The 22,279-nt window shown below is 43.9% G+C and overlaps 1 protein-coding gene across 1 annotated transcript in view; it reads right to left on the bottom strand.

Moving 5' to 3' along the window:
* LOC145345354 (protein eyes shut homolog) overlaps positions 1–22,279 on the bottom strand; it is a 308,622-nt gene that overhangs the window by 112,204 nt on the left and 174,139 nt on the right. Inside the window, exon 7 of the mRNA XM_080193170.1 lies at positions 18,509–18,780. Coding sequence (XP_080049296.1) covers positions 18,509–18,780 — 272 coding nt within the window. The remainder of the gene's footprint in view (positions 1–18,508; positions 18,781–22,279) is intronic.

Here is a 22,279-nt window from a genome sequence, read left to right as displayed (position 1 = left end):
TTTGAAGCACAGTCACTGTTGCAACAGGAAATGTGGAAGCCAACTTGTACATAGAAAGGACCCATAAACAAAGGTATTAATGGGGACACTGACAGAACACCTCTTCCAAATGATGGCATACAATTTTCTATGAGAGGCTAGTTGGGGCCTCGATTTAACATATCACCTGAAAGGCATCAGCCCTCGAGTGCAGCCCTCCCTGAGGCACTGGGAGCATCCATATGGATGATCAGCTCGAGTCTCTGGAGTAGATTTTTGGACTCACAATTTACTGAGTGTCACCTTGGACTCTGAGCCATGAAGAGATGAACAAATTAATGAAAATTCACACAGATTATAAAGTCGAATTCAACTCCACAGTATAAACATGACTATCAACTGGATAAACTTACTTGGTGGTCTCACCAATCCATCTGTCACAGACACATCCATCCATGACAACACTGGTCAGTTTTTCCACACAAGATTTGGGCAACATTCAAGCTTGAGCTGATAAGTACCAAGCAATATTCATGCCTCACAACTGTCGGACAATAACCATTTCCTAAAAAAAGAATCTAACTATTTCATCTTGCTATTTAATGGCATTACCATTGCTGAATCCCAACTGATCAATATCCCTGTGGGTCAAAATGAAAAACTGAACTGCACTAACCGTATAAATACTGTGGCTACAAGACAAGGTAAAAAGCTGAGAATTCTCTGGCAAATAAATCACAAACTGACTCCTCAAAGCCTGTCAGCTGGTTGAGAGAGTTGAGTCTCTGGACTCCTTGCCACAGAGGGCTCTGGGAGTTGTGTATATTTATGATGGAGATAGATTTTTGATCAGTACGGAAATCAAAGGTTACGGAGAAGGGCAGAAAAGGGGACATGAGGAATTTTGAATCAGCCATGATACTATTGAATGACGGAGCAGGCTTGAGGGGCTGAACGGCCTACTTGCATTACTACTTCTTATGGTCTTATTACAAGCTAATAGTCAGGAGTGTAATGGAATCCTCACCAATTAGTGGATTAGTATAGCTTCAACAATACTCAAGAAGCTTGGCACCATCCAGGACAAAGCAGCCTGCTTGATTAGCATCCCCTCCACAACTTTCACTCACTCCACTACTCACACACAGTGACAGCACTGTACACATGAAGTGTGCAACAACTCGCCAAAGCTCTTTCAGCACCTTCCAAACCCATGACTTACCCCACCTAGAGTCGAGCAAGAGCAGCAGCTAGATGGGAGCACCACCTGCAAGTTTCCTTCCAAGCCACACACCATCTTGACTTAGAATTATATTGGCATACTTTCACTGTCGCTGGGTCAAAATTCAAAATCCTAACAGCACAGCGAGAATGCCTACACTACATGGGCTGCAGTGGTTTAAGAAGGCAACTCACCACCACATTTCCAAGGGAAATTAGGGATGGAGAAAAACTACCGTGACTCCCACAGTCCATGAAAAAAAACTAATGCCATTTTTTGAAATAATATTCTGGGGTGTCAGGTAGTGATTGGGGAATGGATCAGGTGGACAGTGGAGAGGGAGTGGTCAGTGACGGGGTGGTTAGTGAGGACGTGAGCCGTCAGTGATGACATGAGGATAGAGGGTGGGTGATATTGCAGGACACGGAGGGCAGTCCAGGGGTGTGGGTGCGGTGGAGGGATTGGCAGAGTAATCAGAGAGTGGGAATGGCAGTCAGGGGGAGTGGGGGTGTAGTTGGGGGTTTCTGAGGTTAGTTGGAGTGTGTGGGTAGAGTCTGGAAGGTGGGGTGGGTACTATAGTTACACAAATTAAAAAGTTAATTTTAACTTTCTCTGTGAACCTATTCCTGTAAGACAGTTGCATCCATTTGAAATTTATGAATTAAATCGGAGATTCAGAACATCCCCACAATTGCCCAATGGAAGTTTGAACTTTCCAGGCAATTGCCATGTAATCCTTTGGTGGACACTTCCTGGGAGTTGGGTGAGGGTGGGGTTATGTTCCCCGGTGCATCTTTGGGGTACATCCTGAGTCTGATATTTCAGGCAACAGAAATGATGGACCAATGGTTTTAACTGCTATAGCCGGAAGTAGCTTACTTTCAGAAAATAAACAAACTCCAAAGAACGCCAACTAGACCTGAACACAGAATGAAACTATCAGCTGGGGAGATTGTGTGGGAGGGCACATTACAATCTGAGATTATGAAATGCTACTTTTAAAATATTTCATGATATGAAAGGCTCACGAGCATTGGCAGAACCATCACAAAAGTATAATGGATACATCCAGTTTCTGAAAACTCACAAGTAATATTAAATTAGAATATTACCATATTGTAAAGCAATGCATCTTAGTGTGGTTAATCACATACAGTGGATTTTTATCTCATTCCCATGTTGGACTTCAACCTAGCAACGGCTCTTAAACAAATCTATGTTGAGTTGGTTCAAAATCCACAGTGTGGCACCTTATCATCTTATGTCTTGTTGGAATTATTGGTCAAAACAACTAATATGTAACATACAGTTGTTGTAACTTATATAATATATTTGGTTTTCTGCTTGTGCGGTGTTAAATGTTACCAACATGGCCCTTAAATTACTCTGATTTTGTGCTACAAAACTTCAAGGACAAAGCTATGGAGGTGAGAGGTAGGGAAATAACCAGTCAGGTCAGAACACTCTTCTATCAAATTGGTATCAATGCACTCAACCCTTTCTGCTATCTTGTCATGTTAGGAGCACAATCATCTTCATGCTGATATCAACGCAGCCAAAAATAAAGGCAGCACAGAATATGGTGACCTGCTGGGTGAACAATATGCATTAACACCAGGGGATTAGTGTATGATACTGCGATCCTCACACACTGTTCCATAGAGTGGGTGGCTGACTTGTTGAATACAGATCTGAGCACCATACCTTCAGAAGGAGGTGGTGGCAGCTGAGAGGGTGCAGAGGAAATTTGTGTGAATGGTTGCAGGGATGAGACACAGCTTTTCCATTGTTCATTCATGGGATGTGGGAGCAGCTGGCTTGGCCAACATTTATTTTCCATCCCAAATCACCCTTGAGAAGATGACGGTGAACTGCCTTCTTGAATAGCTGCAGGTACACCCCAGTGCTGTTAGGGTGAGTGTTCCAAGATTTTGACCCAGCAACAGTGAAGAAACAGTGACATATTTCAAGGATGGTGTTTGGCTTGGAGGGGTGCATGCAGTTGGTGGTATTCCCACGTTGCCTTTGTTCTTCTAGAGGTAGAGGTCTCAGGTTTGGAAGGTTCTGTTGAAGGAGCTCTGCTGAGTTGTTGTAGCGCCTCTTTTAGATGCCACTGTGCCCTGGCAGTGGAGGGATTGAATGTTGGTGCCTATGGTACCAATCATAGAATAGAATCCCTAAAATGTAGAAGGAGGCCAGTCAGTCCATCAAGCCTGCACTGATCACAATCCTACCCAGGCCCTAATCCTGTAACGCCACATATTTACCCTGCTAATCCCCCTGACACTAGGATCAATTTAGCATGGCCAATCAACCTAACCCGCATATCTTTGGACCATGGGAGGATACTGGAGCACCTGGAGGCAATCCACGCAGACACAGGGAGAATGTGCAAACTCCACACAGTGACCCAAGGCTGGAATTGAATTTGGATCCCTGATGCTGTAAGGCAGCAGCGCTAACCACTGCACCACCATGCTGCATTGCCACAAGGCAATCAAAAGGGCTACTTTGTCCTGGATGGTGTGCCATACTTTTAACTGCTTTGACAATCAATAAACTGTGATGTTAGGTGAAGATATTCTCCCCGCCCTCGTCACAAACATTTCATTTTCAAAGTTGGCTCATTTTAAAGTTAGGTCTTAGACTTAATTCTATATTTTCCACTTGGGAGCAGTAAACTTACTGCTTCAAACATCTCACATCATGCAAAATATTCGACTCCTGTGGAGTAGGTTATAATGAGGGTAGAATGTACTTAGAAGCCTATTTACTTTCTTTAACAAAGTTAAATCTTCTTGATCATTTCTCTATTACTCAACACGCCATCTCTAAACTCTATTCCTTGCTGTACAGCCAATGCCAAGAGGGGTCAAATGGGAACGCTCATTACCAAAGGTCAACTTATCCAAGAAGGAAATGCTGACGCTGACAAGCAGACCGAATGACTATCTAATGAAGCTCAGAGGAATGACCTCATCTTCCTCGTTATGTGGAAACTCTCCCATGAGTATTGCAAATGATGAATCTCTGAATGTAGGAGTCCATCTATTATGTCAACAGTGCCCATGGGAACAAAGCAGCATCCCAGAGACGCAGCCCTGAGAGCATGAACATGCAAGAGTAGCACAAACGGCTGAAGCCACGGAGGGCCCTCCACAAAGAGGGATGGAAGTGATGATCGTGATGGGACTTATAGAATATAAAATAGCCAATTTGCCATCACTAGTGTTTGAACACTGAGTTCTCAGGCTGCTTGGCCGAGCCCTCTGAGCAATGTAAAAGAAACCTTAAATTAGGTCAGGGAATTCCCCTCAGCACAGCTCACAGTAAGTATGCCAATTTTATCACTTCAAAATAAAATGTTTAGGATAATTTGAAGAGTCTAATTCTTCACTTTCCTGTGGATAATGCTAATTGTAAATTGTGGATTATCCACCATGTAAAATTGATTAAGTGAAAGGTAATAGTTCTTTTGCATAATTACCCATCAAACTAATTGTCCCTGTTTATTGGGAAGGAAGAGTTCTTTTATGCATAGTAATGTGCAGATTCTTTTCAATATTCTATGGACTTCTCTTGAAGACCAATTATCATGCGCATCTCTCAAATCAATGCGAAAGTGCTCAGCTTTCAAATTCATGTTAAATCTTAATGTGAGTGAACAGACATCGTTCCTTTTAGCCTTTGGTCACCAAATTTAAAAAAAAAGCCCAGGTGACCAGCTGGGAAATTTATAAACTTCAGTGCACATCAGCGTAGAATGAAGCTTTCGCCAGTGTGTCGTCATCAAACTAGTCCTGTCTAACTTTCATCCTGGTGGCTTTACTGTCATGTTAATTCGCTGAGTATCAATCTGGCAAAGGAAGAAGCTGGAACGATTTCCAGCATAACTTTATTTACAAAGCCCAAGAGAACATAAGTATAGACGACTTCTCGCTTCCATTCAGCTCCCCGATCACCATTGAGCCCTACACACTTTTTGCATAAATCAATTCTACAGTGGATGATAGCCACCTGAACCTTTCCCCAATTAATAATTAATGGGTCTTAATCATAACTAGAGTATGCATTCAATTGTTACAGCATTTGCAACATTAATATCCTACAAAGTTTAGGGATCAACTGAATTTGGTGAAAGCCTTCTGAAAGTCTAAATAAAACACATTCATTGGTTCTCCTCGGTCAACTCTACTAGTTAAAGTCCAAGCATAATTTCCCTTTTGTAACTCCATTCTCTCTTTGTCTGATTATGCCACTGCCTTCCAAATGCTGAGTTGTGAAATTCTTGATAATAGACTCTAGCAACTTGCCTAGTGCTGACGTTAGGCTCAGTGGTCTATACTTCCCTGTTTTCTCTCTATCTCCCTTTTTGAATAGCGGGCTGACATTAGCTACCCTCCAATCTACACTCTATGAGGCGGCACATCTCTCAGTGTCTGTGTGTGTTTCCTCCGGGTGCCCTGGTTTCCTCCCACAGTCGAAAGATGTGCAGGTTAAATGGATTGACCATTCTAAATTGCCCCTTAGCGTCAGGGGGACTAGCTAGACTAAATGCATGGGGTTATGAGGATAGGACCTGGGTGGGATTGTGGTCGGTGAAGGCTCGATGGGCCGAATGGTCTCCTTCTGCAGTGCAGGATTCTATCTGTCGGAATGATTTCAAAGTCCAAAGAATTTTGGAAAATAGCCACCAATGGACCTACTATTTACAGAGCCACGTCCTTAAGTACTTTGGTATAAAGATTAAAAGGACCTGGAGATTTATCTAGCTTTAATCCCATCAATTTCCCCAAATCCATTTCTCCACTAATGCTGATTTCCTTCAGCTCCTCACTAAAACATGTTTCTCTCAGCAATTCTGGCACAGAAGGAGGCCATTCAGGGCAAACAGGATGAAGGAAAATTCTAAAGTATTTTATATGTATGTAAAGAGGAGAGGATAGCCACGGAAAAGATTGGACCACTTAAGGATAGTGGAGGGAATCTATGCACGGAACCAGAAGAAATGGGCATGATACTAACTGAATACTTTGCCTCAATATTCACCAAAGAGAGGGATTTGATGGATGAGGAGCCTAGAGTAGTGTTCTGGATATTCTGGATCATATCAGTATCAAGAAGGATGTATTGGGTGTTTAAAAAGCATTAAAGTAGATAAGTCCCCAGGACCTGATGGGATCTACCCCAGAATACTGAGGGAGGCAAGGGCAGAAAATGCTGGGGCCTTGACAGAAATCTTTGTATCCTCAATGGCTGCAGGTGAAGTTCCAGAGGACTATAGGATAGCCAATGTTGTTCCATTGTTTAAGGATAATTCAGGAAATTATAGGCTGGTGAGCCTTACATCAGTGGTGGGGAAATTATTGGAAAAGATTCTTAGGACAGGATTTGCTCACATTTGGAAACAAATGGACTTATTAGCGATAGACAACATGGTTTTGTGAATGGTCATGTCTCACTAACTTGATCGAGTTTTTCGATGAAGTGATGAAGATAATCAATGAGAGAAAGGCAGTGGGTGTTGTATCCATGAACTTCAATATAGTCTTTGACAAAATACCTCATGTTGGACTGGTATGAAAGGTGAAGTCACATGGGATGAGAGGAGAGTGGCAAGATGGGTACAGAACTAGCTTGGCCATCGAACAGTAAGTCATCTCACAACACCACGTTAAAGTCTAACAGGTTTATTTGGCAGCACAAGCTTTCAGAGTCTCAGGGTCCTTCTTCAGGTGAGTGGAGAGTTGTGTTCACAAACAGGGCATACACAGACATAAACTCAATTTACAAGATAATGATCGGAATGTGAGTCTTTACAGGTAATCAAGTCTTAAAGGTAAAGACAATGTGATTGGAGAGGGTGTTAAGCACAGGTTAAAGAGATGTGTATTGTCTCCAACCATTACAGTTACTGTGATTTTGCAAGTCCAGGCAAGTCATGGGGGTTCCAGATAATGTGACATGAACCCAAGATTCCGGTTGAGACCGTCCTCATGTGTGCGGAAGGAACTTGGCTAACAGTTTCTGCTCAGCGATTCTATGTTGTTGTGTGTCGTGAAGGCCGCCTGGGAGAACGATTACCTGAAGATCAGAGGCTGAATGCCCGTGACTGCTGTAGTGTTCCCCAACAGGAAGAGAACACTCCTGCCTGGAGATTGTCAATAGGTGTTCATTCTGAAGGCTGGGTAGTTTGCTGCGTATACACAAGATTTGCTCAGATGAGGAGGATCGCAACGGATACCTATAGATGCTGAAAGCTGCCTTCATAAGAACAAGGTATGGCGCTTGACTCATCAATGGACAGTTCCGACGTGCCACAGTGAAAAACCGCACTGACCTCCTCAGAAGACAAACATGGGATATGGCGGATAGAGTACCCTTCGTCATCCAGTACTTCCCTGGAGCGGAGAAGCAATGACATCTTCTCTGGAGCCTTCAGCATGTCATTGAAGACAATGAACATCTCACCAAGGCTATCCCCACACCCCCATTTCTTGCCTTCAAACAACCGCACAACCTCAAACAGACCACTGTCCTCCGTGCTCTCATTCCACGTACTCCCCGCATTGGAGATCTCTACTGCCTCCCAAAGATACACAAAGCAAACACACCTGGCCGTCCCATCGTATCGGGCAATGGAACTCTGTGTGAGAACCTCTCTGGCTACGTCGAGGGCATCCTGAAACCCATTGTACAAAGAACCCCCAGCTTTTGTCGCGACACTACGGACTTCCTACTGAAACTCAGCACACATGGAGCAGTTGAACCAGGGACACTCCTCGTCACAATGGATGTCTCAGCGCTCTACACCAACATCCCCCACGACGATGGCATTGCTGCGACTGCATCAGTACTCAATGCTGACAACTGCCAGTTTCCAGATGCAATTTTACAACTCATCCGCTTTATCCTGGACCACAATGTCTTCACCTTCAACAACCAGTTTTTCATCCAGACACATGGAACAGCCATGGGGACCAAATTTGCGCCTCAATATGCCAACATCTTCATGCACAGGTTCGAACAAGACTTCTTCACTGCACAGAATCTTCAACCGATGCTGTACACTAGATACATTGATGACATTTTCTTCCTCTGGCCTCATGGTGAACAATCACTGAAACAACTATATGATGATATCAACAAATTCCACCCCACCATCAGACTCACCATGGACTATTCCCCAGAATCAGTTGCATTCTTGGACACACGCATCTCCATTAAGGACGGTCACCTCAGCACCTCACTGTACCGCAAGCCCACAGACAATCTCACAATGCTCCACTTCTCCAGTTTCCACCCTAAACATGTTAAAGAAGCCATTCCCTATGGACAAGCCCTCCGTATACACAGGATTTGCTCAGATGAGGAGGATCGTGACAGACACCTCCAGACCCTGAAAGATGCCCTCGTAAGAACAGGATATGGTGCTCGACTCATAGATCGGCAGTTTCGATGCGCCACAGCGAAAAACCGCACCGATCTCCTCAGAAGACAAACACGGGACACAGTGGACAGAGTTCCCTTCGTCATCCAGTACTTCCCCGGAGCGGAGAAGCTACGACATCTTCTTCGGAGTCTTCAACATATCATTGATGAAGACGAACACCTCGCCAGGGCCATCCCCACACCCCCACTTCTTGCTTTCAGACAACCACACAACCTCAAACAGACCATTGTTCGCAGCAAACTACCCAGCCTTCAGGAGAACAGTGACCACAATACCACACAACCCTGCCACAGCAACCTCTGCAAGACATGCCGGATCATCGACATGGATACCATCATCACACGTGAGAATACCATCCACCAGGTACATGGTAAATACTCTTGCAACTCGGCCAACATTGTCTACCTGATACGTTGCAAGAAAGGATGTCCCGAAGCATGGTACATTGGGGAGACCATGCAGACGCTACGACAACGGATGAATGAACATCGCTCGACAGTCACCAGGCAAGACTGTTCCCTTCCTGTTGGCGAACACTTCAGTGGTCACGGGCATTCAACCTCTGACCTTCGGGTAAGCATTCTCCAAGGCGGCCTTCACAACACACGACAGCGCAGAGTCGCTGAGCAGAGACTGATAGCCAAGTTCCGCACACATGAGGACGGTCTCAACAGGGATCTTGGGTTCATGTTGCACTATCTGTAACCCCCGTGACTTGCCTGGGTTTGCAAAACCTCACTTACTGTACTGTCTGGAGACAATACACATCTCTTTAAACTGTGATCAGTGCTCCTACCACTCACATTGTCAGCCACTTCAGGTCTTGAACAGCAGGTTAGGTGTAAGGATTCGCATTTTAATCAGTAATCTCTAAACTGTCTGTGCTTTATATGCTCTGTCTGAGGCCAGAACTCTCCATTCACCTGACGAAGAGGCTGTCCCCTCGAAAGCTTGTGAGAATATTATCAAATAAATAGGTTGGACTAAAACCTGGTGTTGTCAGACTTTTTACACAGCAAACTACCCAGCCTCCAGGAGAACAGTGACCACAACACCACACAATCCTGCCACAGCAACCTCTGTAAGATGTGCCAGATCATCGATATGGATACCATCATCTCACATGAGTACACCATCCACCAGGTACATAGGCACATACTCTTGCGACTCAGCCAACGTTGTCTACCCAATACGCTGCAGGAAAGGATGTCCTGAGGCATGGTACATGGGGAGACCATGCAGGTGCTACGACAACGGATGAATGAACACTGCTCGACAATCACCAGTAAGAAGTCTCACAACACCAGGTTAAAGCCCAACAGGTTTATTTGGTAGCAAAAGCCAGTAGTTTTTGGGCCTCTGACCCTTCATCAGGTGAGTGGAGAGTTCTGATCACAAACGGGGGATGTGAAGACACACACTCAGTTTACAGAATGCTGATTAGAATGTGAGTTTTTATAGCTAATCAAGTCTTAAAGGTGCAGACAATGTGAGTGGAGATAGCATTAAGCAGAGGTTAAAGAGATGTGTATTGTCTCCAGACAGGACAGAAAGTGAGATTTTGCAAGTCCAGGCAACTCATGGGGGTTACGAATAGTGTGACATGAAGCCAAGATCCTGGTTGAGGCTGTCCTCATCCTCTTTACATCCCCTGTTTGTTACCCATCCAATTCTATATCCATTTTATCCATGTAACTGTCTAAACGTTTTTTAAAAGACAAAATTATACCCACCTCTACTACTACCTCTAGCAATTTGTTCCAGACACTCACCACTCTCTGTGTGAAAAAATAACTCCTCCAAACACTTTTGTATCTCTCCCCTTGAACCTATGCCCTCTAGTTTTAATCTCCCCTACCTTTGGGAAAAGATATTGACTATCTAACTGATCTATGCCCCTCATTATTTTATAGACCTCTATAAGATCACTCCTCGGCCTTTTACACTCCAGAGAAAACAGTCCTAGTCTATCCAGCCTCGCTTTATTACTCAAACCATCAAGTCCCAGTAGCATCCTAGTAAATCTCTTCTGCACTCTTCGTAGTTTAATATCTTTCCTGTATCTTTTTTATCATGGGGTGACCAGACACCTTGGTGTCATCTGCAAACTTACTAACCATGCCTTCTAAAATCTCATCCAAACCATTAATATAAATGACAGATAACAGTGGACCCAGCACTAATCCCTGAGGCACACTGCTGGTCACAGGCCTCCAGTTTGAAAAACAACCCTTTGCAACCACTCTGTCTTCTGTCATCAAGCCAATTTTGTATTCATTTGGCTACCTTACCCTGGATTCCGTGAGATATAGTCTTATGCAACAAGCTACCACGCAATACCTTGTCAAAACCTTTCTAAAGTCCAGAGACAACATTACCTGCACTTACCTCATCTAACTTCTTGGTAATCCTTCAAAAAACTCAATCAAACATATGAGACATGATTTTCCATTCACAAAGCCATGCTGATTCTCCCTAATCAATCTCTCTAAATGCCTCTAGATCCTGTCTCTCAGAATACCTTCTAACAACTTATCACCACAGATGTTAGGTTCACCTGCCTGTCGTTCCCAGGCTTATCCCTTCAGCCCCTCTTAAACAAAGGCACAACATTTGCCACCCTCTAATCTTCACGCACTCACCTATTGCTGTCGATGATTTAAATATCTCTGCTAGGGCACCTGCAATTTCCTCCCTAGCCTCTCACAATGTCCTGAGATACATTTCATCAGATCCCGGGATTTATCTATCTTAATATGCTTTAAGACTTCCAGCATCTCCTTCTCTGTAATATGTACACTCCTCATGACATCATTATTTATTTCCCCAAGTTCCCTAACATCCATTCCTTTCTCAACAGTAAATACTGATGAAAAATATTCATTTAATATCTCACCCATCTCTAGTGGCTCCACACATGGATGACCTTGTTGACCCTTAAGAGGCCCTATTCTCTCTTTAGTTACTCATGTTCTTTTCAATGAACTTCTCATTGAGCGAGTAGCTCTTCTGTCTGATGTAATATTATGAGATCATTCAAGTGGAACAGATTTTAAAGTTAAAGTTTATTTGTTAGTCACAAGTAGGCTTGCATTAACTCTGTAATGAAGTTGCTGTGAAAATACCCTAGTCACTACACTCTGGTGCCTGATCAAGTATACTGAGGGAGAATTTAGCATGGCCAATGCATGTAGCCAGCATGTCCTTTGGACTGTGGAAGAAAACCGGAGCACCCAGGGGAAACCCATGCAAACACGGGGAGAATGCGCAGACTCTGCGCAGACAGTGACGCAATCTGGGAATCGAATCCGGTTCCTTGTCGTTGCGAGGCAGCAATGCTAACCACTGTGCCATCCTGTCAATCATAGTGCCCTTCCTCATATACCTCCCATCATCTGCTTCAATTCCATGGTATCTCACAGTCTGCTTTACTCCCCTGATGTTTTTGTATTCAAGAATGGTCTATATAGATCTTAAAGGTTTCAATGTTGAGCCACGTTGGAGTCAACTTAACTTGATGCATCCTGCAATGGCCTCCAGGTACTGGCAGTCAAGTTTGAGTGTGGGCTACATATCTATCAATATTCAGGGATCTTCTGCACTTCTGGCAGCCAACAGCATTATTTCATGTTTGTGTTTACAGCTGGGCATCACACATTTATCCACCTGAATAGTGCACAGCCTAGATAGCATTTGGTTACTTGGTTAGTAACTTGATTACCCCTGAAATACCTGCTGGAGGAAGTCAGTATGCAAAGACAGTGAAGTACGTCAAGGCCCAAGATACTGGACAGTTATATCGGAGGAGACAGCTCCAGGCCTGAAGGTTTGGCAAGTGTGGCTTGCTCAGATCCCTGAGGCGGCTCTCCAATGACCAACCCACATGGATACCTGATCAAGAAAAAGTCAGATTGCCCATTTCCAGATGGACATCAGAGACTTCTGGAATAAAAACGTGGAGGCCTCAAATCAGACCTGAATTAAGCTCCTTTACATCTGAAGTGTGCTCTTTATTACCAATGAATTAACCAACTAGCATCTGCATGCATGTTTACGTTCTCATGTTCACAGATAAAAATGTTGGGCGGCAGAGGAAGTTGGGATATTCCAGATGAAGGCAGTATAGGGAATATTTGTCAATGATCAGACGATGGTGCTGCCAGAGCTCTCTGTGGACACAAAGGTGACCTGATTCACTAGTTCACATCCATTACGAGACTGAGTGATCACTACATCTGGAAGAACAATCTCACAGTGCAGATACAGATCAGACCTCAAACATCAAAGTGAGAACCAGTGAGTGATGATTGAGAGATATTCCATCACTCCAGGCATACTGCCACAGGTGCAGTTGGGTTCATAATGCTGCTCCTGCCTCTTGAAGGCTGTTATAGGCAGTAAAATGTAGATCTGATGCTTGAAGAGATTGCGCTACTTTGTTCACAGTGCATGCTGGTGGAGTTAGGCTCCCAGAAGAGAATTGCTCCATGTTCCAGAGGTTGCCTAGCATTTCAAGGATGACACTATCATCACACACGATTGTAATGACTCATTGTGAAACTGAAAACCTTCGTTGTGATGCTGAGGTTGCAAGGAGCAGCATGATAGCACACTGGTTAGCACTGCTGCCTCACAGCGCCAGGAACCTGGATTCAATTCCTGCCTCAGGTGACTGTTCTGTATGGAGTTTGAACATTCTCCCTATGTCTGCACGTGCTTCCACTGGATGCTCTGGTTTCCTCCCACAGTCCAAAGATGCAAGTTAGGTGGATTGACCATGCTAAATTGCCCCTTAGTGTACCAAGATGTGTAGGTTAGGGGGACTGGCTTGGGAAATGAATAAGGTCATTGGGATAGGATCTGGGTGGGATGCTGAGTCAGTGCAGACTCAATGGGCTGAATGGCCTTTTTCTGCATTGTTGTGATTCCATTCTCTGATTCTATAGCAAGGGTGTGCAGGATCCATGGAGGACACAGTTGAAAGAGGCTCATATGACTTAGTTGTCCATCACCTTGCAATGATGTAGTTATAAGCATCTCATGAACACATCTGCCATGTCTGGCCTGTGCTATGACACCCTTTCCCAGAACCTTAGATTCTTCACCTTCATCGAGCTTCATTCCCTCAATGTCTTCTTCATCGGAGGAAGTGTGCAGTTCCTCCATTTTTTATTTGCAGAGACATCTTCCCTTTGGAAGGACAGATTGTGTCGGGTGAAAAAAGCCACAACGACGTGAGACACCTTCTCTGGGGAGAACTCTGAAAAGTGGTGCCTGACCTGTGTGGACATTTGAAACAATTTTCCAATTGCCAATGGTCAGCTCTGTTGAGAAGCATGTCATGGAATGAGCTGCACTGTATCTCTCCTTTGAACCATATTGTGGCTGTCAAATGGGCATCATTAGTTATATCTTTTGAGGGTAACCCTTGTCAGTGGTGAGCCAACTCTCAACACATCCTTGAAGATCTGTGGCATCTGCAAGCAACTCAAGATGTATGAGTCATGGGAGCTTCCAGGGTATCTCACACAACCCTACAATAATGCTTCTGCTGCATGTTGATAGCGTGAAAGAATTTCGGTAAATGAATCATAATGGCTGCTGCCAGAAAGCTCTTAAAACCACATGTGTGCAGTCAATGGCCTCCTGTACCTGTGTGAAGCTGGAAATCAATGAAAAAAATCCCATTGCTCTGGTAGCCTGACTGGCTTCTTCCAGGGTAAACTGGACATAATTGTAAGCCTTGCTAAATAGGGCAGTGCTAATAGAAACATAGAAGATATGAGCAGGAGGAGGCCATTTGGCCCTTTGAGCCTGCTCCGCCATTCATTACGACCATGGCTGATCATCCAAATCAATAGCCTAATCCTGCTTTTTCCACATAACCTTTGATCCCATTCACCCCATGTGCTATATCCAGCCACCTCTTGAATACATTCAATGTTTTGGCATCAACTGCTTCCTGTGGTAATGAATTCCACAGGCTCACCATTCTTTGGGTGAAGAAATGTTTCCTCACCTCCTTCCTAAATGGTTTACCCTGAATCCTCAGACTCTGACCTGTGGTTCTGGATTCCCCCACCATCAGGAATATCGTCCCTGCATCTCCCCTGTCTAGCCCTGTTAGAATTTTATAAGTCTCTATGAGATTCCCCCCTCATTCGTCTGAACTCCAGGGAAAGCAATCCTAACCTAGTCAATCTTTCCTTATACATCAATCCCTGGAATCAGCCTGGTAAACCTTCGCTGCACTCCCTCGAGAGCAAGGACATCCTTCCTCAGAAAAGGAGACCAAAACTGCACACAACAGTCTAGGTGTGATCTCATCAAAACTCTGTATAGTTGCAACAACACATTTCTGCTCCTTACTTGAAACTTCTCACAATGAAGGCCAATATTTGCCTTCTTTACCACCAGCTGCACCTGCATGCTTACCTTCAGTGACTGGTCCACAAGGACACCCAGGTCCCGCTGCACATTCCCCACTCTCAATTTACCTCCGAACGAGGAAACAAAATGTAACATTCTGGTTGTAATCTGCCTTGCTTTTGCTTCCAAAGTGAATAATCTCACATTTATCCAGATTAGACTACATCTGCCATTGATTTGCCCACTCACCAACATGTCCAGAAGGATCTTTGCATCCTCATCGCAGTTCACCCTCCCGCCCAACTTGGCATCATCTGCAAACTTTGCGATGTTACATTTTGTTTCTCATCCAGTTTATTCATCCATATCATGAATAGCTGGGGTCCCAGCACTGACCCCTGTGGTACCCCACTAATTGAAAAGTACCCATTAATTCCTGCTTTTTGTTTCCCCTCTGCCAACCAGTTTTCTATCCATCTCAATACCCTTTTCCCAATCCCATGTGCTTTAATCTTACATAGAAACATAGAAAAACTACAGCACAATACAGGCCCTTTGGCCCACAAAGTTGTGCTGAACATGTTCTTACCTTAGAGATTACTAGGCTTACCTATAACCCTCTATCTTACTAAATTCCATGTACTTATCTAAAAGTCTCTTAAAACACCTATTGAATCCGCCTCTACCACCGTTGTCCACCACTCACACCCACCACTCTCTGAGTGAAAAACTTACCCCTGAAATCTCCTCTGTACCTATTCCCCAGCACCTTAAACTTATGTCCTCTTGTGGCCACCATTTCAGCCCTGGGAAAAAGCCTCTGACTATCCACTCGATCAATACCTCTCAACATCTTATACACCTCTATCAGGTCACCCCTCATCCTTTGTCTCTCCAAGGAAAAAAGGCCGAGCTCTCTCAACCTATCCTCATAAGACATGCTCCCCAATCCAGGCAACATCCTTGTAAATCTCCTCTGCACCCTTTCTATGGTTTCCACATCCTTCCTGTAATGAGGTGACCAGATCTGAGCACAGTACACCAAGTGGGGTCTGACCAGAGTCCTATATAGCTGCAACATTATCTCTCAACTCCTAAACTCAATTCCTTGATTGATGAAGGCCAGTACACCATACGCCTTCTTAACCACAGCTTCAACCTGCACAGCTGCTTTGAGTGTCCTATGAACTCGGACTCTAAGATCCTTCTGATCTTCCACACTGCCAAGAGTTCTACCATTAGTATTATATTCTGCCATCCTATTTGACCTGCCAAAATGAACCACTTCATACTTATCTGTGTTGAACTCCATCTGCCACTTCTCCGCCCAGTCTTGCATCCTATCAATGTCTCGCTGCAACTTCTGATATCCCTCCACACTATCCATAACACCTCCAACCTTTGTATCATTAGCAAACTTACCAACCCGCCCCTCCACTTCCTCATCCAGGTCATTTTTAAAAATTGCAAAGAGTAAGGGTTCCAGAACAGATCCCTAGGGCACTCCACTGGTGACCAACCTCCATGCAGAATATGACCCATTTATTACCACTCTTTGCCTTCCATGGGCAAGCCAGTTCTAAATCCACAAAGCAATATCCCCTTCGATCCCATGTCCCCTCACTTTCTCAATAAGCCTTGCATGAGGCACCTTGTCAAATGCCTTGCTGAAATCCATTTATACTACATCTACTACTCTTCCTTCATCAGTGGGTTGCACGATAATGTCTTGTGTTGGACTTTGTCAAACGCTTTCTGAAAGTTCAAATGTACCACGTAGACTGGCTCCTCCTTGTCAACTTTATTAGTTATATCTTCAAAGAATTCCAACAGATTTGTCAAGCATGATTTCCCCTTCATAAATCCATGCTGACTATGGCTGATCCTGATGTGGAGATGCCAGTGTTGGACTCGGGTAAACACAATAAGAAGTCTTACAACACCAGGTTAGAGTCCAACCAGTTTATTTGATAGTAATCTCACAAGCTTTCGGAAATGGTGTTCCTTCATCAGGTGTGTGGAAGGTTCCCTGCCACTGCTTTCTAAATGCTCTGCTATAAAGTCCTTAATAATGGATTTGAGAGTTTTCCCCATTGCCAGTGCCAAGCTTACTGGTCTACAATTCCATGTTTTCTCTCTTTTTGAATATTGGAGTGACATTAGCTACCCTCCAATCTGCAGGGACTGTTCCAGACTCTATAGAATCCTGGAAGATGACCATCAATGCATCCACTATTTCTAGAGGCACTCCCTTAAGTACTGTGGGATTTAGATTATCAGGATATAGATTAATGTGTCAGATATATTTATGAGCAGATGTGTGAGATTCCACAGAGATCCTCATTGGAGCCCTAGAATGAGCCATTTGCAAAAAGGTTGATTATGCCAGTCACCTTTAGAACCACTGGCCATTGTTGTCCTCTCAGTTCCAGCAAATTTAGCTGCTCCTGAAGAAGGTGGCAGATGTGAGCCACCACATTCTCTTGTCAAGCAAAGGCATATATGGGACATTCTCTCACTCATCTGTAGATATAACAAGCATCTTTAACTTAGTCGTTGCCAAATGCCTGCATCGAATATATCTGACAGTCTTAGCTTCTGGGTCATGATGGAGCTCTGCTCCATATTCCTCAGAGAGAGGATCGTTTTTATTTATTCATTTCTGGGACTTGGGCATTGCTGGCCAGCCAGCATTTATTGCTCATCTCTAGTCCATCCCCTTCCTAAGGGTAATTGAGAGTCAACCACATTTCTGTGGTTCTGGAGTCAGATGTAGACCATACCAGGTAAGGGTGGCAGATTTCCTTCCCTAGAGGACATTAGTGAATCAGACGGCCTTTTTCCAAAAATTGACAATAATTTTTTATTGTCATCAGTAGATTCTTAATTCCAGATATTTTTTATTGAATTGAAATTCCACCATCTGCTGTGGCAGAATTCAAACCTAGGACCCCAGAATATTAGTTGAGTTTCTGGATTAATAGTCTAGTGACAACACCACTTGGCCTTCACCTCCCCTTCTCCCTGCCTGATGGTGATGGGCCCTTCTTCTCCTCCTCAGTTGCTTTAGTACCCGAAAAAAGGTAGCATTTTTCTGCTATACTCATTCTCTAACCCAAAAATATATATTTGGTCATTATCATATTTTGTGGAATCTTGCTGTGCATTTGTTGGCAGCCATATTGCTTACATTACAACAATGATTACAACTGAAGAATACTTAATTGGCTTCTTTGGACTTCCTGAGATGAAAGTTCTCTTCCTCAGCCTCAATATAGACTAACTGGTCTCAAATCTCCATGCTTTTGTTGGAGTGCAGATCAGTGGCGATAGAAATACTAATTATTTTCTCAAGACATGATATCAGTTGGAAAGGCTCCTTCTAAGCAGATGCAAAAACATAACATCATAATTCTTTGCATCTTACCTTTGACCTCATATACTTAATGCAACCACAGGGCTTTTAATTGTGGACCAAAATTTACCTTTTTCACAGAAATGCCCAGCAAAATGTAGAGGGCAGTCACACTGGAAGGATGCAGCACCACTGGGCAACCAGACATCATGGCAAGTTCCTCCATTCTGGCAAACATCTCCTTGGCAGTTTGAAGCTTTTGGAATTGAAAGATGGGCAGGCAATGGTGGGAGTGCAGAAGGTGACAGTCCTGGAAGCAATGGAGGGATTGCATGATCCTCAAGAACAGTTTGTGGTGTCAATGTTGAGCTTACAGGCGGTGTTGTGCTGACCCCGGGAAACCTGAAAGAAACCAGATTTAGAATGACTGTGAGCAGCAGCACCAATATCTTGTTTTGTGTGGAGACATGTAGAATTCAATCTTAACCTGTCACTCTAGAGTTTTTACTTATTCAGCAGGATGAACAAATTGGTTACAGTGAAGATTACAATGTAACTTCCCTTCTTCCTCAAGACAAACAACAGAACTTGTTTCATGGTATCTCACATAAATTAATGAGGCCATTTGGCCCATTGTGCCTGTGCCAGCTTTCCTTAAAGGAGGTCAGTTAGTCCCCTGCTCCTTATAACCGTGCACTTCACTCTCCTTCAAGTAGATCAAGCAGTGTAATTTTAAGCTGCATAAAAATAAAACTGCCTACTCTCACCTCCGGTTTTTTTTGCCAATTACCTATCCCCTGTGATTACTGGTCCGCCAGCCATTAGAGATGGTCTCTCCCTAGCTACTATATCTAAACGCTTTATGATTTTCAACACCATTGCTGAAACTCCTCCTAATCCCCTCCACTCTATGTCACACAATTTCAGATCCTCTGGTCCCTCCACATGACTGAAGCTCCACATCCCTCGTACAAATCAATAAATTTGGGTGGCATGGTGGCACAGTGATTAGAACTGCTGCCTCACAGTAGCTGGGATTTGGGTTCGATTCCTGGCTTGGGCCATTATCTGTATGGAGTTTGCACATTCTCTCTGCATCAGCGTGGGTTTCCTCCGGGTGCTCTGGTTTCCTCCCACAGTCCAAACAATATGCAGGTCATTTGGACTGGCCATGCTAAATTGCAGGGGGACTAGCTGGGTAAATGCATGGGTTTATGGGGATTGGGCCTGGGTGGATTGTTGTCGGTGTAGGCTTGATGAGACAAATGGCCTCTTTCTGCACTATAGGATTCTATGAAATCTCCTCTGCATCTTCACCAAAGATTTGACATCCTTACTGAGGTGTTGTGCTCAGAAATTTGCTGTGTACACAAGCCATGATACAATACTCCAGCTGAGGCCCAGCTAATGATTTATCAAGGTTTAACATAACTTTCTTGCTTTGATATCTTTGTCTCAAAGCTAAGATGAAGGCTAATGATAATGAAGAGCACAAAATGAAACCAAGCAAATAGCAAGTGTAATGTAATTATAAATTACATTCACCATGACAGCTATTACACAAATACAATGAACTGTAATTACCATGATTGATTTTATTACCCACCAGTTTTTTTAACCCTTCCTTTCTCAAGTGCAGTTATGATGTGGGTGTTAGGTATGTCTCAGCAAACTTTATTAAAATTAACTGTTCAAACCCACACATAAGACTTATGAGCCAATACAGAGCTGAGACATTAATTAGCAAAATGCACCAAGCTGGGAGTTCCTTTAAACCTCCTCTAAATAGTTTGCACAAAGTGAATTAAAATCTCTCTTTTCTACACTATTCTTTGTAATGGCTTCTCGATATTTACAGCATTTTTTTAACCATTTATTTATTTCTGGCAAGGCTGGCATTTATTGCCCAGTAATCTATTGCTCTTGAGAGGTGGTAGTGGGTTGAATTGTGGCAGTCCAAAAGTTAAGAAGATTACAGAATAAATAAAGGAACGTGGTCAACAAGCCATCGGGGCCTCTGTACTGCTACAGAAGTCATGATGTGGAGATGCTGGCGTTGGACTGGGGTAAACACAGTAAAAAGTCTGACAACACCAGGTTTAAGTCCAACCGATTTATTTGATAGTAAACTCACTAGCTTTCGGGGTTAGTCCCTTCGTCAGGTGAATGGCGAGTTCTGGCCTCAGACAGAGCATATAAAGCACAGACAGTTTACCGATTACTGTGACTTTAAGACTTGAATAGCAGGTTCAGTGTAAAGATTAACATTCTAATCAGTAATCTGTAAACTGTCTGTGCTTTATATGCTCTGTCTGAGGCCAGAACTCTCCATTCACCTGACGAAGGGACTAACCCCGAAAGCTAGTGAGTGTACTATCAAATAAATCGGTTGGACTTAAACCTGGTGTTGTCAGACTTTTTTACTGCTACAGAAGCACATGTGCCAGTCTCTGCCAGAGCTGGTGCATCACAAGCTGAAGAGACAATGAATGCTAGGAAACTGTTATCTTGCAATTCAGTTATATCTGCTCCATCTTGTCTTTCTAGTACAGAAAAGGAAATAATTAGTCAGACCCCCCCCTCCCCCCCACTCCTTCTCCTCTTTGTCCCCACTGCTTCCTGCTTGTTCCCCCTCTTCCTTGACAATACTAGCTGTTTGATGTTGACAAAAGTTATTTAACTTAAGGAGCTGCACATGAGGAACAGGGCGGGGGAACTGACTGGATTACCTTACAGAGAGCTGTCCTGAACTCAAGGGTCAAATGGCCTCTTCCTGTGCTGGAAGGTCATGATGCTGAAAATATTCCCAGAGATCACAGAAACCTACAGTGAAGAAGGAGGCCATTCAGCCCATCAAGTCTGCACCAACTCTCCTTAATAAGCATCCCACCGAGGCCGCCCCTCCATCATCCCACGCAGTAAGCATGGTCAATCCACCTAACCGACACATCTTTGAACTGCTGGAGGAAATTGGAGCATTCAGGGGAAACTCACATGGCCACAGTCTTCCCCTCAAAAGACTTCAGTCATCACAGAATTATAGAAAGTATACAGTGCAGAAGGAGGCCTTTCGGCCCCTCGAGTCTGCACCAAGGACAATCTCACCCCAAGCCCTATCCCACAACCCTACATATTTACCCCGCCAATCCCTCTAACCTACACATCCTGGGACATTATGGCAGTTAAGCATCGCCAGTCAACCTAACCTACACATCTTCAGACTGTGGGAGGAAACCGGGGCAGCCAGAGGAAACCCATGTAGACACAGGGAGAATGTGCAAACTCCACTGTCCTTGTATTTGCACACATTACTAGAGAGGGCATGGCAAGATTTTGATCCTAAAACAATATATGTATCCATATCAGAATAGTGTTCACCTTGGAAGGGAACCTGGAGCTGGTAGTTTTTCAATGATGTTGCTACTTTTGATTTTTTCAATTGGTAGAGGTCAGGTAACTCGTAGGTGAGTTGCTGTAGCACATTATTGAGATGGTAGATAGTGTTGTATCAGTAGTGGGAGAGTTAGATTGCTGATTCCAGTGATGAGAATGTCACTCAAACAGGCGGGGAAGTCTTCTTAAGTTGTTGCAGCTGTCCCCATCTGGGTGGGTGGTGATTATCTGAAGACATTCCTGGCTTGTTACTTCGACATAACGGAGACATTTTGAGGGAATAGGAGAGAAGGCCCTTACCATAACACCTAGGCTGGGATTTTCTGCTCCTGTTCACAGAGGGTGGGCTTGGTGATAAATGCAGAACGTATCATGAGAAGGGCAAGGTTGCATTTCACAGTGACATAAAAACAGCAAATGAATGCCCCCTCCCCCCCATCAGCAATGGTCCATTTTTCTCACCATTCCATGTTGGGAACCTCATTGTAATATATTTGCATATAGTTAT

Source organism: Carcharhinus amblyrhynchos, chromosome 7, assembly GCF_965287045.1.
Source record: "Carcharhinus amblyrhynchos chromosome 7, sCarAmb.v2.hapA, whole genome shotgun sequence".
NCBI lineage: Eukaryota > Metazoa > Chordata > Chondrichthyes > Carcharhiniformes > Carcharhinidae > Carcharhinus > Carcharhinus amblyrhynchos.
The sequence above is the reverse complement of the archived record's forward strand: the minus strand, read 5'-3'. Positions and strand labels throughout refer to the sequence as shown.